This window comes from Fistularia commersonii, chromosome 27, assembly GCF_037954325.1.
Source record: "Fistularia commersonii isolate RoL2024-O1a breed Wild chromosome 27, RoL_Fcom_v1.0, whole genome shotgun sequence".
Lineage (NCBI taxonomy): Eukaryota > Metazoa > Chordata > Actinopteri > Syngnathiformes > Fistulariidae > Fistularia > Fistularia commersonii.
In genome coordinates, this window is record NC_141310.1 from 3,924,060 (window position 1) to 3,947,310 (window position 23,251).

General features: G+C 38.8%; 1 protein-coding gene across 10 annotated transcripts in view; it reads right to left on the reverse strand.

Moving 5' to 3' along the window:
- tcf12 (transcription factor 12) overlaps window positions 1-17,236 on the reverse strand; it is a 72,028-nt gene extending 54,792 nt beyond the window's left edge. For all 10 annotated transcript variants that reach the window (XM_086174668.1, XM_086174665.1, XM_086174666.1 and 7 more), the window contains exons 1-4: window positions 17,091-17,236; window positions 16,340-16,428; window positions 16,096-16,168; window positions 5,327-5,400 (exon numbers count right to left, since the gene is read on the reverse strand). In XM_086174668.1, coding sequence (XP_086030794.1) covers window positions 5,327-5,400; window positions 16,096-16,168; window positions 16,340-16,411 — 219 coding nt within the window. In that variant the 5' untranslated portion in view covers window positions 16,412-16,428; window positions 17,091-17,236. The remainder of the gene's footprint in view (window positions 1-5,326; window positions 5,401-16,095; window positions 16,169-16,339; window positions 16,429-17,090) is intronic.
- Between the last annotated feature and the right edge of the window lie 6,015 nt (window positions 17,237-23,251).

Genomic DNA, 23,251 nt, shown 5'->3' on the forward strand with positions numbered 1-23,251 from the left:
TGTTACATGGGCTTGTTTTTAAGCAGAGGATTTAAAAGATTAAAAGCACTAAAATGTCATTAGATATTTTTCAATAAATAAGTAACTTGCCATTTGCAGAAAAAATCTGCAACTTGGATATCTGCTGTAAAATGTGCAGGTTTACTTTGTGATTCAACCATTCTTTCCAGTATAATGATGGGCTTACATACTATTTAACACTTTTTCCTCTATGGAGGAGCTGTTGTTTGAAGAAGTGGAAGAAACTGAAAGATGCAATCCTACATCATACCTAGGTACCTGCAGTTTTATAAAATTGCATTTTCTCCTGCAGCTTAACAGTACCTTTTCATGACAGTTATCAGCTTGAGGAGCTTAGGTCTAAATATCGGTCACAGTATGGTTTTCGAAAACTTGGTGTCCAAAGTAATAAAAGATACTCTGTTACGGTGTTAATCCCAAGCCCTGTGAAAATCCTCATGTGCTCCAGTCAAATACAACTCCCCAAACTAAATTAACTGTCACCTGAGGGTCTGAGTAGCAGTGGGCTTGCATTTCTATAGAGCTATTTTCACCAACTCATACCCTTCGCATTCAACGTCTCCAGTGAAAATAAATAAATAAGTGCAAAAAAAAAAAAAGCAGATCGAAAGCAAATCTTATTATCCATCTTCTTTTGTGAGTAGATAGTGATGGAGTAATTTCAAAAGCAATGGAGTGTTGCGGTGTGTCAAGGAAATCCTCAGAGATTCCCTATTGTGGCCCTGCCAGGCAGCGCAAACTGTTAATCACACTGTGAGCAGTCTCAATAACAACAGCCCTATGAGGTACTCCACAGACTTAACTCATTCACACACAGGCTTACATGTGGCAAATGCAAAAAGTGAACGGAGCATATTCTCTTCTCAGATCAAAAACTACAAACACAAGTAAGTATAAGGAACCACTTGCTGCCAGTAATGAAGAATTTACAATTTACAAGCGTGTCTTCGTGATTGTTGTGACTGCAACTGTGAAGCGGTAAAAGGCAAGCGAGTTGGGGGGGGGGCAAAAGTGGCCAGGGTATAATGGACATCCGTGTGTGTGTCTATCAATGTGTGTGCCAACGTGCACTCGTGAATATGTATTTCTGTTAATGTTTACTCCTCTGGAACGTTAGATCATCAATCACAGATCCCTGGTCATTACCAAACACTGGTGGCCTACATCCATTCAAGACACTAACACATTGTGGCACTTCTGCCACAGGGCTACGTTAACACTACTGGCTAAATAACTGTCAGATCACTGTAGCAGCAGGCAGGCAGGCTGGCTGGAGCTCATACTTCGTCCCCCAATCAGTCGGCTCGGTCTTTCAAAAGTCACCTCTTCCGCACACCGTGGGCCATTCCAGGTGAACGTGCAGTTGCACGTGGCACCTTTGGAAGTGATGATATGAACATGATGGATGCTTGTGGGGTCGAGTATCAAGTCGGGGCACGGCACTGGGGAAGTGGGGGTTGTCGTGCTGTGGCGTTGGGCACAGCCCTGACTGTCAAACCGCCAGCCTACAGCCACAGCTGCCCAGGATACAGCGGCTGGCTGGGAGCCAAGGTCAGCACGGCGGGGCTCGGGACTGTTCACAGTCGACTGATCACATACTTGCAGCTCACCAGCTCGCACAAGCTTCAGGACAAGTCTGAATTCCCTTCATAGCAGACAAAGCACTGAGGACTTCTTCAGGGAGATCAACACATGACAGATAGTGAGACTGGAGCATATTTTTTATGGGGGATCACAGGTGTCAAACAAGTAACAAGTTAGTAACAAGGCATCAACACGTGAAAGAAAAGGCCTTGATAAAGGAGGATAATAGAAGAAAATAACACGTGGAATCATAGAGGTTTTCATCAAGAAAACAACCCAAAAGTGTCAATATAGATTTAGAATACCACAGAGAATTCATAAATTGATCATTCATTCATAGAGGTTACTTTCTTATCTTCACTACTTATTTGGTCTCTCATGTTTTATGTGGTATTTCTGTGGTGCACGGGAAAAATATAGCTACTTGGATGTTAATCTAATTTAAAGTTATTCTAGTTAAACATATTTTACACTACAGGTACATTCTGGCATCAAGGAAGTACAAACAAAACATTTGGCCAAAAGATGCTGATGTAATCATCTCACCAGCATCATCTAACCACAATTTGGGTTTGTGTTTTGTTTTCAGGTCTTTGAAAAACAAACAGGGGTGTCTGAAGATGGAGCCAAGTATCCCACTTGTGCTGTCACAACACACAGATAGTTTGCTTGAGACGAGTACCAGGATCATATGAAAGTCATTAAAATCCTTTTATTTATAACGGTTACAGGAGAGAGAACACAATTCTCAATGATTATCAATTGGAAATCGGATGTGCATTGATGGGCCTATGGAGCATGGCAACATTAATACAAGACAATGCCAGCGTCTGGCACTTTTAGTTTGAAAGTCTGTCCTGGAATATTTTGGAACCCGGGGACATCAGAAGTAGCATTTATCACTGGTAATTGAACTAATAAAACAGTTATTGTTTAACAGATTTTGGATCACATACATTGTTGTGACTAATTTAGCTCTAAGTATTTAGCCACCATGTAAGGCAGGAAAAAGTGTTGTGTGACTAAAGATTCATTTTCCAATGGGATACTATGGAATAATTTAATACAGTGTTACGCTGTATATTACAGGAGCCGAAACAATTGGACTACATCTTCTGAAACAATATATAAAACATAACGTTTAACGGGCAATAAACCTTATAAATCAAATCTGTGTCAATCTTCGGTCTATATGCAGCTGTGTGCGTGCGTGTTTGTGCACACTTCTATCAGGATATCAAAAGCTGTCTGCTGGATGATGCTGTGCCTTGCGATGTCAGAAATACTCATTTATATGTACCTGGAGGAAAGATATCTCAAGTGTCTCTGTCTTATAATTCAAATCAAGCTGCCGATGTTACCATTGCCTGTAGATGTTCATTCGGGAAGGGCATAGAGAAATAAACAAGGTAACACAGCCAGGGTGGCTCTGACATTTAACTGAATTCTAACAGAAAGTGACAGGAGATTGACATTAAATGAAATTCATACAGGGCATCTAGAACAACCAAAGTATGAGGGACAAACAAGCAAAGGAGAGGGCAGTTCACACTTGCTCACACACACAGAGATGTTCTCACTCCGGTTATTCGGCTTACTAAAATGAACTCCATAAATTGTCCCAACATTGTTTAAATTTGATCTTTCAAACATGGGAAGGCCTCTGTCAGACACGTCCTCACCTGCCGGTAAAGTAATTGCTCATTAACAACGAAAGGGTAGATTTACATAGACTAAATAACGGCTTGACCTATGTGAAGAGAGTTCACACTTTATTGCCTTCATTTATGCTTAATGTACAACATGCACTTAATTTGGCAATAAACGCATCGATGAGCCCTTACTACATTTTCTGCCTTCAACATGGGAACAAAATATATATACATGAAATTCAGCTCACCAAAGGAACAGGACAACTGTTATCTTTAAATAAATTAGAAAAGATCAAGAGATTGATACATGCCAACTAGAAATGATTTAGAAGTGACAGAAAGTGTTTGCCTGATACTTGTCTTTGTAGGTCCTCCAAGGAATGTATGTGCATTATTCACAGAAGGGCGACTTGTCATTCTGCCCTCCTAAAGCTCAAGATGTGCAGGCAAGCAAATAGAAGAGCATTCCTTGTGTTGTGAAATACAATGCAAGGAAATTACAATGAAAACAGGGGCTAACCTGTAACTACAGCTACTGTTCTGATACTTTTTTCCTGAACATCCATCCCAAACCTTTAGGTTTCACAACCCAAACAGTTAAATTTGAAAAATTAGCACATAGCCCTCACATAGCCCTCAATGCCTGAGTCAAAGCGCGTGTTCAACACTATCTTCTTCTCCTTAAATGTGTGAGTCCTTCACATCTCATACTTCTTATTATTTGAAAAGACATCATCACTTGCTTGCTGTAAATTCCATACCTGTACCATATACCTTTTCCTCCAGAAACAAACATTGGGAATCTAGATAAATAAGTAAATCAAAATAAAAAAGAGTAATTTAAAACTACAATGTGCAGTTGGAAACATCATGTACTTAGCGAGAAAGCTCTCATTCTATGGCTTAAACATGACCGCAAAGCGTGTCTGGGAACAGTTTTTAATCACCTTATATATGCAACCACTTCAAACATTTACAAACCAATGCTATATAGTGTAGTAACCTTTTGATTAATACATATCCAGTATTATTTCAAGGAGGAATGACTAAGCCCCCAAAAACATAAAAAAAGACAAATTCCTCCAACTACCAAACAATGATAATGGGGCTGTCAGTGACAGGCGGGAAACATTAACAACAACGTTAGCCCTGCCACGGGTCGATGAAGTACAGCCGACTGCGTGTCATCCTCAGCAGCACAAAGTGCAAAAATGTGTTTTGGTTCTTTATTAGCATAATATGGTTTTGGTTTTCTATTCTTGTTTAGAGGGAAAATGCAGCGATTACATTTAAATCGTCATTGTTGTTTTTATCCATTGGCCATCATTCTCTGTCAAAAACTGCATGCTGCAGGGCTAATGGGTTTTCTAAGGGAGGCCCTCATTTCGTTTGTGATAATACAGATAAACAGAATAAAGTGCTGTGTCCCACAAATCACAGATACGCTAACACTTAATTAAGAGACTCCTATGCGCATTGAGGACATTTTGGGTTTAATTGTTTAGATATTTGAACAAAATTATACCACATATCAATTCTGTGAATGTATAACTAAATGCATTCATAGTTTCAGCTCTCAATCACAATGATATGGTATTTCAGCTTGCCTCAGCTCGCTACTTGGGATTGATTTTTTGGAACAAAATAACGGCATAATAAAGAAATGGACATGAGAGAGCTACTTTCATGCAAACCACACAAAAAAAATCTCCAGAAACATGGAAATACTTCCCTTTCTGAAAAAGCTTTAAGAATTAAAATGAACGGTGTTGAGAGACTATACAGCACTTTCTGTGTTGACAAATACCTGTACAAGTTCAAATAAAATGTAACATTCTTCATTGTTTTTCCTGATTCTACAGAGTAATTAGAGAGAAAAATCAACTTATTGAAAACTATCAGTTCTTCCACAATCAGAATATCAAGAACTTCTACCAGACACATGTCTGTCACTGGTCCAACAAGATGTCTGATACTGGTGAATGTACCACCTCCATATAATGAGTGTTAAATGATGTGCTGTGGAGCAGAAAGGGCACTCGGAGGCGTCAAGGGCTAGGTCATCTTACCCGAGAGGACTCATAGGAAGGACTGGACTCGCCACCTGGGGCCCAAGACGCTTGGTTGGTCCTTTCATCTATACCTGTCAGAGACAGAGATGCACAAGTATGTCAGAAGACTCTGAAGATGACACACAATCCAGTGTACATTTGCCTAAAATCATGGTTTTCTTAATATATCCAAACATTTGTAGTCCTACTAGGTGAGCACATTTGTGTTTTTTCAACCTGCTTACTCTAGCCTTATTTTCAAAAACAAATTCCCAAAGTCCAACAGTTTACGTAACGTAAATGCCATGCAATGTCCATCTCTTTCACAATGAGGTAACCAAAACAATCCTACTGTTATAGGACTGCAGAGTAAAATTCTCCAGATAAATGGCAATGAGTTATTATTATCATTATTGGAGCTAAAACATTATTTGTTGACTCTAGTGGAATAACCTTGGTAATCAAGTAGCAATAGTCCATTTATCACTTCACCATTTTTCAGCTCATCATATTTATTTTAAGCTTACAAGATGTCTTTGTACATGACTCAGCAGCTTACAGTGGGGATTTCACTAAAATCTCCTTGAGATGTGTATAAATCAGCATTCACATTTTATGTTATCAAAAGCGAGCCAGTATGTCATTTGTTGATGCCTATTTGTCTCTGGAGTCCATAGTGATGAGTTATAGTGAGCTAGTTCAAGTTAGCTTTCTTTTTTACACAAACTTCAAAACACAAAAGGCAGAATGGGTCTGAGCTACATTTGTTAGAGAAACGGTCAACACAAAGAATAAGCTGCAGTTAAGCCTGAATACTTTAAAAAGCAGCAAATCTAAATTTGATTAACACCTCTCATATACTGCATTTAATTGTAATTCAAGTTCTCTGAAATAGTTTCTTTAAAAATCTGCCCTAATGACAATGATTCTCAATGCCTTAGCTGTATGGACAACTGAATAAATAAGAATTCTTTTGTGTACCCAAGTTGTCAAAAAGCAAGAACCACTTTACACTTTTCTTTACAACTATCTAATATGCAACTGAACAAAACCTCTTTATTTAAGAAGTAAAATGAACAAATAGTATAAAAGTCCAACTGAACTGCAAAGCTCTGCCATCTGGCATATGAAAAATACAATATCTCATCTTGGAAATCAAATTTATGTGATACAGAAAGTAAACATGTTTGATGTCTCCACAGTTGGAACAATATTTGATTCCAGTAACAGCCAAAGTCCCATCTGAACAAAACTTGACTGCAGAGGAAAAATAGCTTCAAAATTTTGAAAGTTGTGGCTTATACATGCGGGGACTTCATCCATCGCAATAAGACCTATTAATTAAAAACTTCATGAAATGTTGATTTTAAAGATACCATTCTCGCACAGATAAATAACTAATAGGTAACAATGAGGAACAAGGAGTGAAGTCAATTATGTTTTAACCTTGAAATGTGATATAATCTTGATCCTCTGAGATTTGAGGCCAAAATCCAGCCAGCACAGGCGGATCACAACCTAGCGGTGCTGGGCGGCAAACTGGTTCAACTATTGCACCGTTATTAACTGCCTGTAAAGCATCAAATGCTCTTCATGTGAGGTGAAAAACTGTCTAATGCCTCCATACTGACATATAGCCAAAGTATTTTATTGGGATGATTCACTGTGTTGCCGGGTAACTAGCCAAAATAGTAAAGGGAGGAAAATAAAGAGGGAAATTGTATTGATCAACAAAGCATCTTACTGAAGGTTCTTTGTTCTGTTGTTCTCTTCAGAAGTATTTAACACAACTATGAATAACCTGCAACTGACTCAGAGCCAGCAAAACACACCTGGCAAACATCAATTTGTCAGACAGACGATTGACTCTCACAACTGTACACATAGAAAATCAACCTTTCCATTGAACAGCGGGCTGGGTACGGCTCCCATTTCACCAAGTAAGTCTTGCAGGAGCAGAGTGGGAGGCCATAAATATGACATTTAGAAACAGAAAATAGGGGAAAAACAATGAGGAAGCTGGAATTGCACCTGAAGAAATCGTGCCCGGCAGAGGAGCTGCATCTTAATCGGGATTTAAAAAGGTCAACGTGGAAAAAAAATCTTTGTCGAGCTACTGTTGCTGCCCTTGCTGGAAACAACAGCAACATGTACCAGCCGCTATGTCAAAAACATGTTTGCGACTATGTAGTAGGCTATTGATTTGAGGCAGTCAACAAGCAGTGCCAGTGAGACAGACACGCTGTAAATGACGGGAAAAACAGAGGAAGGAAGTCATGACTAATTTGAAGGCATGGCTATTTCAGTTCACTTTTACTGCAATGTGGTTTACCTTTATCAAACATCAAAACTAAACTCCTCAAAGCCTCTACGCTACGAGATTGTTCTAGAAATATTCTGAATTCCTGACAGCCGACTACATTTGACACTGATTAACAAAGAATACCCTATAGCTGTTATTCAACCTCACTGGGTTAAAATGATCTTCATTTAAAACTGAGCACAGGAAGTAAAACATGACGTATCAACACCAAATTCTGTGGAAGCTTATCGTAATTTGACTATTGTGGATCAATTCTCATCATCTCTGATGCCTGCAAATATGCAAGGCAAATATTCGGTTAGTAACCTTTATGATTCGAGGTTGGAAATTCAGTGACGTTTTTTTAACCAGAAGCCATGCTCCACAGACCAGAGCAGTACCTTGGTTTCAATATGATGCTTTACTGCTAACACACAGAAAATTTGCTTCCTCTTTGTCAGGGGCTTCAGTGAAAAAAAGATAGTTAGGAGTCTCATGACTGTTACTTGTATCCCCAAAATATCCTTTGCTGGTTCCTGAGCTGATACATTAAAATTTAGGTCATGTGAAAAGTCCAACGTGACATAGTGTAGCCCGAAATTGGGCCTTTAGCCTTGAAACTGTAACAATCGTCAGCATTTACTCTCAAGAATAACTAGCTATCAAGTCTTGGGGTTATCATCTTCTGCCAGGGTTCAATAGTTGCACAATGTCATTGTTCACTGAAGCAGGAGACAAAAGAAAATGAAACACAAGTGTACCAACTATAACTCACATTCAAAATATAAATTGAAACAATACTTCTGTTAAGTCAATAATGGAGCTAATAATTGATATTTCAATTGAGAGAACACTTTTTAGAATTAATATAATTGTAAAAAAATTGGCAGAAACTGTCACTACAGTGGAAAATCTTTGCACTTCATAACTGCTGTAATGGAGAGAACTTGAATGCAACCCAAGAATGTCTTATTGGTGTGTTTCAATACTTTTGTGAAAGCTGCAAAAATCAATTTTGCAAAGATGCATACTTTCAACAGGTTCTATTACTCCTTGTGCCAAAGTACAATGATAGCCATACAACCTACTTCTGACCAAACAAACTGATAGCTATATAGATTTAGTTTTATTGCGCTAAGTCGCAAGCCTGCAGTAACTCAGGTCAAAAAAGGCCAATAGAAACACACATTTACTTGGTGGTTCACAGAAACATTACCCATTAAAAGAATTAAAATGTACATTGGTTTTTATTTACTTTGGAGTGTTTGACATTTTCTTATTCAACACAAATAGCAGATAACCGGTTTAGTTATGACTTTACTGGTAGAGTTCAAAAAAAAAAAAAAGCCACAAAAAGTATAAACAAATAATATAACCACCACTGAAGGAAAATGAGTCACTCATCAGCAACCATCCACTGCCCCACTACACTACAGCGTCAATGGGCTCATCAAATGTGCATCATCAACACAGCTGGAAGAGAAAATGACGAATCTTTGCCAGAGACACTTGAGCTCTTTCTCGCTCCATCTTTCTCCGGCACAGTCACGCTCTGCCTCAATTATCCGGCTTTACTCAGCTGAGATACAACCATCCAAACCCTCATTCCCAGCAATTTCCACACCTCTGTCTGCACACTCTCTTGCCTTATGTTCAGAATCACTTCTGTAGGTGCTTTCCCCCCACTCCCAGCATCAGACACAAGAGGACAAGCTGGAGGCTTGAGGTAGGAGGGATTTAACCACGACAGACCAGATACACTTCCAGGGTTCAGCGGTTTATTTTGACATCATTATTTTTTGTGTTTCGTTTGCAAAATTTTGTTTTGAGAGATTTGTCAGTTCAGTCATTCATCTAAATGGCTGTGGGTGTGAAAACTGTTCAAAGCCAGGTGATCGGTAATATAACTTTAAAACTTGCAGAATGCACACAGCCAGCCTCCTACAGAAAGGAAATACTAAATACCATACAAAGTACAAGTTGTGTTATATAATATAGCCTCATGCACATTAGCACTTTTTATACTGTAATGCTTTTTAAGAAGAAATTAATATTCTTAAAGTCTCCATGTTTCCAACCAAGAGGGACATTTTGAAAAACATCTATCAAAAAATAGAAATAACACATTGCCATGTTTTCTCTATTTGCCTCACTGTCTATTTTAATTATTGTATCAAAATTCTATAATATATTTCCAAGTCTTTTGCAATGGACAAGGAAAAAGTAAGCCAGGGCTTAAAGGGAATATAGTCTACAAGTGATAATTCAGCTTTTAACTTGCCCTTTGGTATTTAGGTTTGAGGAAAAACTAATGAAAAATCAGAAAAATAATATGAGTTTTGGGGCAACCATTATCTCACCAACCTATGAATGGGATTTATCTCTTGCCCCTCTTACCTTCAAACAATAATCACTGCAGGGGTGTGTATTTAAGTTTATTTAAATGGCACCTTTCACAAAAATACAAGGTAACACAATGCTTCATCGAGAAAATGACATCAAAGAGCTAAATTAAAAATGTAAAAAGACTTTTAAAAAAACAGCACAAGGTGAAAACATAGCAGCAAACAAATAAAAACATCACCAAGAACCTTTGTTAAAGTAGCAATGTACCTTGTTTCTGGCAGAAGAACAGATTCCTGTCGATTAAAAGAATTTCCATCCACTTCAGAGCTAAACAGTGAGTCAGGAGAGCATCCATGAACAAAAGCACCCCGGCACAGTAACCTTTGTTTTTTTTTTTAAATAAATTTGAAGGGAAGTAAGTAATAATTGATTGAATTATCTAATAGAGCAACTGGGCTAATGATGATGTGGAGGTGATCAGTCATCAAGTGATCCCCAATAGCCCCTCGGGCACAAATATAGTTTTCTGATTCTGATTCAGTTGAAACTTTTTTTTTTCCTTGAGAAAACTTGTAGAAGTACGTCCTACTTTTCAAAACTAACTTTTGAAAAGGAAGAATGTAAAGAAAGATATGTGCACTGTTAAGCACATCGAATTTGGGAGACAAACAGTTGTATTATGGACATTGAAAAGATAATTCCAAATTGAAAGTATGTTGTTAATATTAGATACATGATATTAAAACATGAACAATCATCTTTTTCAACCTTAACTGTCACTAATTTAATCATATTGCCTCTTTTCCCCCAAACACATAACAACCAAACACTTTTCTTGACACTTAAGAAGACATTTTCAAGAATGCCTAATCAGGGTTTCTATTTTTTCCAATTACCTGGAAACAGCTGTTAGCTGTTCAAATCTCCATTTCATCCAAACTTTAATTGAATTTGAAAATTTTTTCGCCACTGCAAAAATAATAGGAAATGACACTCAAGGAGCTAATTAGTCCGAAAGACAGCAGAAGAGTGCTCGGCTTCCCTCTAACAGAACAGTGTGACATCTCATGATTAAGAGGCATTGTTTGACAGGACTGAGCGATACCAAAAGAGTTTGCATGAATTCATAAATTGGTTGCAAAGAAATTCATGGCAGCCTCAGAAACACAAGCTAACTAGCTGGGCCTGTTAAATGAATGGCATGATCAATAGTAGGGATACCAATGAAGAGCACCTTCATCATCATTATGTCATTGTGAGTGCGAGCGTGCAGGCAGGATCAGCGCAAGCATATACATCACAAAACTAGATTTTGATTTAATCAGTCAGATCATTCAATGATAAACATATGCATAGAAACCCTAACATACATATATTTACGAAACACAACTGAGTCCTATATTCTACTTCTCTCCTTTTTTATAAAGTTGCAGAAAACAAATGCCAGTCTTTATAGAACTGCAGTAGTCACCCGACAACACGGAGCAATGACAATGAGCTTTTGCTGTAACCCACCATTCTCCTGACTGTCTCCTGCTCTTTTCTGGTCCAAACAAAAAGCACCATGCTGATGCTGGTCTTTTTTTGAAGTCACTGAGTGCACAGCCCTGCCGACAGGAGGCCGTGCGCCGGATGTGAACTTCACACGGTATTAAATCATAATATCTCCATTCACTTTTGAATGGCAGGACCAAAACATGGATTATTTGGTGGAGGGGTTACAATCCATATATGGCTGACGCAGCTTCAATCAAGAGTCAAGAAAAGTCTTATTATACAGAATTACTGGGCTTCAGCTGTATAATATTTGACGATGACTCAAAATACAGTAGTTAACACTGTATATTATATTTATTCAACCTATGCAATACAATAAAAAAACAGTGCGAAGGGATTGTAAATCTTTTGATTATTTTCAAAGATTGAAAAACTGAAAATCATAATTATGGCTCAAATCGATAACTTCAGCATTGATATAACATTATGATATGTAATATTTAGTGTTGGATCGCAAGAAACATCTCTGATTTGAGATTCGTGATGTTCTGAATAGAGTTGGTAACAAAGGCAAATTAGAGAAATTCAGAAAACAGAATAGGTAAGGCAGTACAAATTTCCATATTTGCATTTACCTAATAACCTCCAATTGTAATTTGTATTATGTGTAAGATATTTGTCCTCGATGGTTTTATTTAAGGGACCATATGACTACTTTTTTCTACATTTAAGACAGAGATTTTACATAAAGGCCATCAAAACCACCTCACCATGGATGATTTCTTTAATTCACGCAAAATACCACCAGCATAATATGGACCCAGCGAGTGAATCCCTGTTGCATCCCAGCACTCTGCGACAGTGGCGTTATTTTCATCATTGATTTGAGTTTGCTGTCCTGCATTGAGGCGGCCCAGCAGCAGAATGATCGGTCTCCTTTCTCTTTCTGCGCACTTTCAGATAGATGTTGATGTTTAACTGTAGCGCAATATTTCCTGCTCAAATTAGCTAAAAAAAGGGGGTCAAAACACAAAAAACACAGACTGAAAGACCTGTCGGTCAGTGCTTCGGAAAGACAAAAAAAATGTACTTTATTAAAATCTAGCCTACAAGCACAGATACATGACAAAATGCAGGATTTTGAGTGACTTCCTTGAAAATTATCAATCCTCATCTCAGGTAGTGTGTAAAAGCAGCCAAAGGGCCACGTTGCGCAAATAGCTGATAACAATAAGTCATCACAATGGAGTCTTTGCAGATATAGCCAATTATTCTTAGTTTCAATGGTCTTTGCCTTTATTTTCTTCTGAGTGAGACCATGTACGTGTGTTAAAATAGTTATGCAATAAGGTTTAACCATTTTCAGGTTCTGCCTCTGAGTAACCGTAAACATAAGTAGCTGTGAAGAAAACAGATAATTGAAAAAAAATTCCTGCAGAAATTTCATGTACATGCAACTCAATACACACCTTCTCTTCTTAACACTGTCCATAATCGGCCTCTTTCAGGAATGTGGGTTTGATGTATTTCCAGTCTGCGCCTATTTAATTCCAATGGGATTCTTAGCATGGTTTAGGGTTGTTTTAGTTGCCATAGCAGCTCTAACCACAACCTAAGTTAGGCCCCTCTTGTCAAAATGAAGATATGTTTTGATTTATGTATATAGCTGCTAAAGGAAAAGTCTTCAAAAACAAAAATGGAGAACCCCAGTAAAAGTACCTAATAAACTGATAAACACCATTTCTGCAATTCAACTGATCTTTGTAGTGCACAGGATCCCTAACCAATCGCTGAACACAATGTAAATCTAAAGAAATCCCATCCAAAATATGGGACATTAATGGTGTTGTCAGCTGTCTTTCAAATAACAAGTCTTGTGTTCAGGAAAAGGAAAACAATGTGTACAAGTGGAGAATCTCAGCTAAAACTGTTTGCTCTCATGGTTTTGTTGCATGTTTTAAGCCAGCCGTTTCTTTTTTTTTCATCTGGCGTCAGTGTGTAAATGTTTGTTACTCCACAGAGTAACAAACAAAATGACTTGATAATGCTAATTTCTACAGAGATTAGGTGGAACCCAAGATGATCACAATTATGTATCTGACTGTTAAATCAATATAATAGGGGTCTCTTTTCTTTCATTTACAACTGCTGAATACAAGTGGTGGGATCATTAATAATCTGGAATGGTGAACGGATCATCAATTGTACAGTGACTTCAGAGGGCTAGGTTACATAACTCCAAATTATCAGCACTCAGATCCACAATGACAATGGAATTTGATCCACTTAATAAGGAGAAGTCGGGCAGGTAGTGACAAGATGGGCGGCTAGTTTAGCCTGGGACGCCTCTCGTTTAACCAAATACAAAATCTTGGAGGACTATTGCGCATAAACCTGTTAGTACTATGTGGCAAACACTACTACATGAAACAGACCACTTTAAAAACTGTGCAGCAGTTATCTTTATAATTATCAAAAATAAAGTTCATTTTTTATAAATTCAGCTGCGGGTTAACGGATTCCACTTTCAGTTCATACCAAAAGAGGGGCAATGATGCTTTGTCTCCTTCTTCTACTTTCGGCTGTTCCCTTCAGGTGTCGACACAGCGATTAGTCTGCCTCCATCTGACCCTATTGTCTGCATCTTTTCTCACAAACATACAGTTTCTACTCATGCTACTAAATCAATATCAGCTCCATATAGAAAAAAAGAATGCAATATTCTGTCCTTATTTAGTTTACTTGATAATAACAAAAGGACATTTGAGAAAACTATTTTGAGAGCCAATATTTGCCGAAGCCTCAAAGTCACAACGATGTTCATTCCAACTGCTGCTGTGATTGCAGGTCATGACTGACCGATCTGTTCTTGCTCCCTTTTTCCTTCAGTTTCCACTATACTTGTGTCTTTCCTTTCAGAGATAAATGAGGACAACAAGGCATTGTGGATGCACACAAGACATGCTTTCAGAAAACAAAATGCTTGTTTGTTCGTGTTCTCTGGTAACATGTAAGACAATAGATGTGTTTTGGCCCTGTGCCTTTTATAGCTACTACATGATCAACAGACCGGGATTCTGACCTTTTCTAAGACAACCACACACAAACCAGTAAAGTCACTTAAAGATAAATGACCGAGACACCAGTTGTTTGTGTCTGTGTATAGAGCCGTTATCCTGCTGATAACTGTTTGATGGAAACAAAATTATAGGACAATAAGCAGAAATGCTCTCTATTCCCCATGATGCAATTTACACATAATTCCAGTAATGATCAAGTCACAAAATAATGTTTAATATCATTCATATCAACATTTCCCTTTAACAAACAGTTCAACGTCTGAGATTTTGTTTCTGTTAGCAAATGCATCGGACAATACAACTCATTCATAGCAGCTGGAATATGTGTTACTTATGCCATATTCATACATCTAACAAAAAAGAAAAAGATAAGAAGCATCCAAGGTTATTTGCCACTATAGAAATTACCCCCATTAAAGAGTAAATGTTGTAACCTGCATCTTTCTGTCTACAGAACCATGCAAAAACTGCTGGGGAGCAAGGGCCAAGGAGGAAGCCATTCAATTCGGGAGGGGGGGTACGGGGGGGGTGGGGTACAATTAACCGAGACAAAAATGAATTCTTTCATTGGCCTCAGTGGCCAATGTATCATGGCTATACTTTTATCACATTTCACAAATAAGACAATGAGTGTCTGGAAGCTGTAAAAGGCATTGCATAAATGAGTCATTTTGAAGATGCCTGACATCAATAGAGGACACTAAAAGATTACTTTCATATGTTTTGCTAGAAGACAAACAAAACTAAGGCTTTGTTCAGATTGAGAGTGAATCTAATTTTCCTTTAATCAGATTTTTCTCAAATCAGATCACTGGTCTACAGAGTTAGATGCAAGTGATGACCAAACACAACAGCTTTCAAATGCAGCCTCATGAGAGGCCCAGATCCATCATCTTGCCCACCAAAGAGTCCCATCACCAAGCCACTGTACAGAACTCCTACGTTCCACCAGACACAATCTGCATCAGCTTAGTAACATGGAATCATGCCGGCTACTCTGATGCCCTTTTGTCCCGACAGCGTGAAAGTTACATTAGTCTGTTACAACTAAGGGTAAGCTGAACCTCAAAGCATCGAGGGACTCTAGATTTGTTATTTACATCATGGAATATGATTATAATCCCATTTCAAGCAACCTTCCCCTGTGGTTTGGTTGAGATTTTCAACATTTTCATTTTTTGTTTGGTTGTTTGTTTGTTAAGGCTGTCAGAACTTTATAAAAAAAGAAAAAAAAGAAAAAATCTGGATATGCCCCAAAATTGGATTTGGGCTGGCAATCTCAACCAGGCCTAAGAAACAAAGACAGGGTTTCAAAAGTTATTAGTGCGTCCAAAGTAAAACAAAGCATCTAAGAGTACGGTTTGTTTTCATTCTGTATTTAATAAATAAACTGCAAGTGTCTCAAAATGCAAGTCAAGTATTGTGCAGACTGTATGACTATAACCTAGGTCTTGGCACATAGCTTTACACAGGACAGCCTTTCCCCGTTTGATCAATAAAACTTTTACATAATATCTCTTTACCACAAGACACAGCTGAACATTGGGGGGCTCAGGTCCTACCTGACGCACTGAACTGACTGCTTCCAAGCGTCGTGGGCCTGTTTTTCCCTCCACTTACAGGCGGGGAGAACATCTGAAAAAGAGGAATTCAGAATTTCTAAGATTAGCAATGAGAGTTAAAAAAAAAGGACGCGTTCAAACATTCAAACACGGAGAATAAAATTTGCAAAAAAAAACACATTTTAGCGGTCACTTAGGATATGTTTTTGTTTTTTGTTTTTTTTTAATCGAAAAGGCTTCCTACCGCACTGAAATCCAGCAAGTCACTTAATTCCTTGTCTGTTCCGAGAGCGGCAATCCGCTGCTGAGGATTCATCCTGGCGATCTTGAAACCTGCAGAAAACACACAAGCCGCCGGGGTCACACCGCTGCCAGGGGAGGCGTCAGTGCGGAATAATGACCGCGCCGGTGGGCAAAGTTGGCGCTGGCATCGCATCATTTCGACACTGACGCCCCGGATTAAAATAAAACATGAGATCGCCGGAGCTTTGGACTGATGGCTCGGCTTCGTCAGACGAAGACTCGCCGCGACCGTTTCACACTTGCCGTGTTCATTTGCGGTGGAGTCGCTCGCCGTTCTAACGCGTTTCTAAGAGCCCGCTGACCAGGTTGTCAGTTTTGGGGGCGAAAAAAATCTCCCCAAAACATCGGCGTCCGAAGGTTGGCTGATAGCGGAGGCAACCTAACGTCACTCGGCTAGCCGGCTAATGCTAGCCGCAATTCCAGCTTCATATGGACTGCAAAGAGCTAACGTTACCGAGCCGCTGCAGCGGGTTTCTTTTTTGTCTTTTAAGACATTAGTAGACCGCGTTCTTCTAGTCGGTGAAACACAAATTAAACACAGGGAGAACATAAATGACACAGTCACACAAGCATAAACCAACAAATGACAGTCTCCTCAGCACCAGAACACACAACGCAATGATGGTCTTTCTCAACTCCCAACTTCTTTCACAGGTCCGACAACATTTGGCAAACTCCCGCCGCTATCTTACCTCTCTTCCTTTTAAAATCCCGACTAGGGTGATCTGGTGAAGGCTCGTTTTCTTGCAACACGCCTCTACACACGAGGAAACGTGAGTTTCAGCGGCGGTACCTGGGAAAATATGCTCTATATGTGTCAGTTACGAGTTTCCCTTAGGCAGACATTTTTGCTTTGCAAGTGCCTCAGCACCACGATGACATTGGTTGTTGTATCCCTCCGCCGACGAGGCGACATGATGGTCCTGCTCAGCGGGTGGATGCTGCAGGATACAAATACTCTGCTTCCCTCATACCGTGAGGTTTTTAATATGACACAACGCTCTGTGCTTCTAGATTTATTACTTCCAAATTCGCTGCAAGTTAAGTTCAAACCCAGTCGTTTACTGGGATTGCTCCAAAGTATCAAGTTTAACTCCAGAGTGTGGTACATAGTGTACGGAAAACGTTGGCCGACATATGGAGGCGTTGAAAAGAACAGCTAGAGGAATCAAAACTCAACTCAGCTCTTAACGTTTAAGCACCAGATGTGCAAAGCTGTAAATCAACATTTGTCTTGTTTTAGTTGGAAGATTTTATGCAACTCCTCGTGCAGACGGATTGGCAAAGCAGCAACAAGTTGGCGGTTAATCCGTCGATCATCTCGATCAAGTCGTCTCCTGATATTCTCATCGTTTTGAGTTCGAAGTATAATCTCGTCCTTTCTTATCAAATGTTGTTTTTTGAAACAGTAATTCCAACACCTTTGGGCGGAAACTCGCTAGTTCTTTCATCGGAAATATATTTGGTATATTGTTCGACGATGAGGTTACGATCAAACAGTTGAAATGAGCGATAATCATCATGATCCCCGTGTTTAGTTAAGTGACTCAAAGGCTTTCACTTGAAACGACGTACACATCAACGTCATCCTATTCAAATGTATTGTGTCCAATTTATTTTCAAGGGGCCAAATAAAAAAAAAGGGTTATTCCCTTAACACGTTACACGTAGAGCAGGTCTGGAGCACACTTTAAAATGATTTACAGAAGCCCAACATTCCCCCATGAGCAAGCACGTGGCCACAGTGGCAAGGAAAAACTACCCATTACTAGGGAGAAACCCCGGACAGATCTTAGCTCAGGCCTTCTGTCTCGACAGGTTGGGTGAGAAAAAGAAAGAGGGACGGAGACAGAGAGCAGATTGTTGTGCTTTTAAAATTTTGAATCCCTTTGCAGCACACTTTCTATTGTTTGTGTCGTACGGGATTATGGTCTCTGTCAAGTTTTAGTTCTTTGAGTAATGAAGACCCTGAATTATTTGTGTCGATGGTGCAAAGTCCTGCAACGTATTTTCAGGAGTCCGACTTTTTAATAAAGCTGGCGTTCCTAATGGAAACCGCTCGACTATTAGCGTCCATCCATTGATCTCCAAATTAACTAAATCGAGAAAATAAACGGGAATGTGTTTACTGAGGGAGCGTTTCGGTGATGGAAACGACACCAAACAAACCTGTGCATTATTTAAAAAGTTTGCAAGACGTCACGTGAGCTTAAAGCACAGGACTGTCTCAGAAAATGAGAATATTGTGATAAAGATCTTTATCTTCTGTAATGCAATAAAAAAACAAAAATTACTGATTCATGATATTCTAATATTTTGAGATAGAATTTTTGATGTAAGCCACTTATGTAAGCCATAATCAGCAATGTTAAAATAATAAAAGGCTTGCAATATTTCAGTTGATTTGTAATGAATCCCAGTGTATGACATTTTGTTTTTGTAATTGCATTACAGAAGATAAAGAACTTTATCACAATATTCAAATTTTCTGAGACAGTCCTGCCCTGTAGCAAGTCACGAATGTTGGAGTTTAAGTTGATGCTTGTTTTCCATGTGATTTTGGGGGTTGCTGGGAATTTTGGGTGTATGGTTTAGGGTGCAAGGAATTCTGTTTTATTTTTTTAAACCTGGAATTGAGCGGGAACAGTTAGTTGTATTGCATGCTTGTGTGGCGTGGCTTTGGCCAACAACAGCTATTGCTTATTAAAAAGACGTTTTACCCTGACTAAAACGCTACAGTATATATAAGCTACAATCATGCACTGTTTAAAGTTGTCATAAATAACTTTTAAATGCATCATAGGCTATATGTAGATTTTCAATTCCTTGATGGGAAAGAAAAAGGGGGGGCAGGCCTTATGACAGACGTGGGTATTTTACGTCCCGTTTTGTTTTTTTATCCGGCCTGCCAAACTATTTTCTTTGAATATTTTAATAACTATTGTCAATCAATATTGAATTTAGAAACTCCTTCCTTTTTTAAATTTTTGTATGGATGATGACCTACAAAATAATCTGTACATTTATATGACCATGAATGAAAAAAAAAAAAAAGGAAAATTTTATTTTGTTCAATTTACATGTTACCTCGTTGGTTCGCACATAAAAGTACCATAAGACTGCTCCTTTTGTTTCTTTCTCGTTGGAAAATGAAAGTCAATTTTGAACGAAAAGAGAAGAAGAAGCGTTGCAACGTTGTCTTGTCCCATTACTGTGCAGCCCCTCCAACCGGTCACGTCTACAGGTGTGACCCCGGTGAGGGAGGCGGTCTCAGCTGTCACCTGTGCCACCCGGCCGGGGAGCTCCGGCTCAGCCGCTCCGGCGTATTGATCGTGCTTTTTTTTTTTCCAACTCCCGGCTGTGAATCCTTGTCAGCCCGCTGTGTTGGAACTACTTTTTCCTCCGCGCTGGCGAGCGACCCGGCGAGGGGAGTGCAGTAAAGTTGGTTTTGAATTGGTAGTCGCTGGAGCTGAGGGGATGCACTGGGTTTATGACTGAGGGTCCCCTTGTCTGTCATCTGATCTTCTTGTTTTTTGGTTTTGGGGCCACATGTTCCATTGGTACCCTAGAATACTTTTACACTTACAGATACTTCTGTGCATGCACAGAAAGAGAGTTGTACTTAACTGACTGAAACAATTAAGATCAGCGGAGTGAAACTGTACAGATGGTAATGGTGTTTCGAGCATATAGTGGATGAGCTTGTTCATTTGCGGTAACTCGATCTATTAAATCTATTTAAATGGTATATTTATGGCAGGCAGAGGAAGTACGCATCCACAGTAAGCACGGATCGGCTAAAGATAGAAAAATCCGGAGAGCTATAAAAAAAAACAGAAAATTCCTTTTGGCTTTTGTGCATCGGCCCCCGTTCAGGACCCGGGATTGCCCTCCCTGTCTTATTTGTGTTCTGTTGAATTTGGTAAAGCTTAAACAGAGGAAACATGTCTTCATTCATAACTGTACAGGACTTACAAACTGGCCTTGAAACAGTGTAACAGTACAGACAATATAGGAGGGTTTCCAAGTGTAAGATTTAGAGAAACCTGATGTTCTGCTAGTCCAAATACAACTCTGTGAGGGGAAAAAAAAAGCACTCATATGATAGCTTGTGGTCATCTAAAATCACAATTCATGATAATAAAGGTTCGGGTATCTCACGCTATTTCTCTTGACACAGATTAGTTTCATCAGATTACTGTGCATTTTTACCAATTCCAATTAAAACAAGGTCAGGTTTGTTAATAGACCGCCTGTGAATTAGAACATCACACTATTAATCCAGGATATTTTCTCCTGCAACACTGAGGAGTTTTTCTGCAGTGACAAATTGAATGGGACTAAACTGAGGCTGAATATCAAATATGAAACTAACTTCACAGCATTGGCTGGCAAAGTGTCGTAGGGGTGCAATCCTGCTGTTCACTGACTTTTTAATGCATATTAGACATCTATTTAATTAGGTATTCAGGTTCAATCGGTTTACTGAGGGAAATTTAAGGAGCCCGGGGCCAGCGCCGGGCGAAGCTGCCAATGCAGTAACTTGTTCTCAAAATAATGAATTAAATCAAAAGGACAAAATATGCCTGGTTGTTGTTGTTGAAGCGACATCAATAAATAGTTGAATAAACTCCTGTGAATATATATACAAGGTTTTCTGGACATTCACCTCACTCACCATCAAGGCCAGATTCTAATAGTGTAAAAAAAGCAACCCGCATTGATAGTCAGTGGACTCCAGAGGCCCTTTTGACAGGAAACATTTGACTTCCAAAATTAAAACTCAAACGTCGTGCAAGAGGATCATTTTAAAGGATTATTTTTAATTCAAAGCAGGTTTGCTGGAACATGGAGCCATGTGAGGCACCTCTGCCCTTTATTATTAATTCCAGACTGCCACCTGTTGGACAAACTCAAATCACCCGACACTTCCAACCAGATGTTCTTTTAGGAACACTGTTGAAAAAAGAACGAGGGGGGAAAAAAAAGAAAGCATTTTTCAGAATTTTATTGTTTCTAATAAAAGCCAATCCAAGCACTGAATGTGCTAATGTTTCAGTGTTATTCTTTTATGTAGTAAAAGTTTAAAGACTTTAAATTACATTGTATATGTCAAGAATGTGCCAGTCACTGTGGGTATTTTATTCTCTTTGTCTAATTTCTCAGTTCACTCGGGACCATCTTGTGCCAGATGCCTTGTGTTATTCCAGATGTCATATCTGTGCATTGGGTGTGTCAGGTTTGAGAACAATTATTCCTTTCTATGAGGAAACACTAAATCCTTCACTACGGCTTTGGATTCTGCAGCGCCACAAGCTTAAGCAGCCAGTCGACTCTTTCCAAAACACAACAGGGAAACCTTTATGTCAGCAGGACGTATCAAAATGCTGTCAAGTCGCAATGAAACACCCTTATATAAGCTTAACTATTGCATTTACAAGTGAAAATAAACAGTGAATCTGGGCCAAACAATATAATTTCCAAGTGTTTTCCATATTTTTCACTAAAGCTGAGCTCTCTATTATTTTCTCTATGTCAATAACAGGTACTCTATGGAAGAAACAGTCATAGAACTCAAAAATGTCAATGATCCTTAAAAATATATCTAATTTCTTTGATAATTTGATCATTTATTTGAAAAAAAATGTATATATTTCACCTTTCTGTGAAAAGGGTCAAGTACAGGGCAATTTCAAAAATTCTGTTAGTCATTCATTCACTGGTTGTTCTGGTGTCGTCATCACAGGTGAGTCTTTGGGAAAAAAAAGCTTCACATTTAGCACAAATGTGAATCTGGATTCAAGGATGTTTTGTGGTGTGAAATTGGTGGTCAAAAGTCACTTTAATCTCGTATAAAACACACTTTTCACGATAATCCAGTCGTTTCAACACAAATGTCATCGTTCACTAATTCATTCATTATTTATACCACTTAAAACCTATCCCAGCTGTCATAGGGCAAGAGGTGGGGTTCGTCCTGGACTGGTCGCCAGTCGAACGCAAGGCCACGTATAGTGACATACTACCCTTCACTTTCATTCACACTAATGGGGAACTTAGGCTCTCCAATGAGCCAACTGTGTGTTTTTTGACAGAAATAAAATGAAATAAAATAGAATGAAATGACAATATTTGACATCAAAAGAGGGAAAGAAAAAGATGAGAGAGAAGTTCAGTTTGACATCATAAGACATGATAGTCCTGAAAAAATCTCTCCCTGGACATTAATGAAAGAAAACATGTCAGTTGCATTCAATAAGGCAAGAACATTTTTGATGCATGACGTTTGATTTATGAATTATTGAATATTATTGAAGAATGTGGGCAAAGTCTTCACGGCATTTTACAAATTTGCCATTTTTACAAACTGAAAGTGAAGGTTGGTGATGAAAATATTTGCTCCAAGGATTTTAATCCATGTTAAAGAAGGAGACATCCTGCACTGGTGATGACTATGACTTATTTGATTATTTTCTTCATTTCTAAAAAAATAAAGTTCTTTGTTAATCACCTCCAGCTATTTTACCATTTTTTATCCACCAAGTGTCACATCACTTTGAGAGGGCTTGATGTATGGGTGGATGGAAATAGTGCTCAGTAAAATTGCTTTGTTACAGCATGCAATTTTGAATTTTATTTTTGCCTTATGGTTGTCTTTTTGCAAACAGTGCTGAATGCAGAAATGAACTATGCCAATATGGATAGAGGTCTTTTTCTTTCACCTGCTCCCTTCAGGGGTCGCCACAGTAAATCATCTTCCTCCACCTACCCCTATTCTCTGCCTCATCTTCTATCACATCACCTAACCTTTATCCTCTTTCTCTCCATTCATAAATCTCTTCTTTGGTCCTCC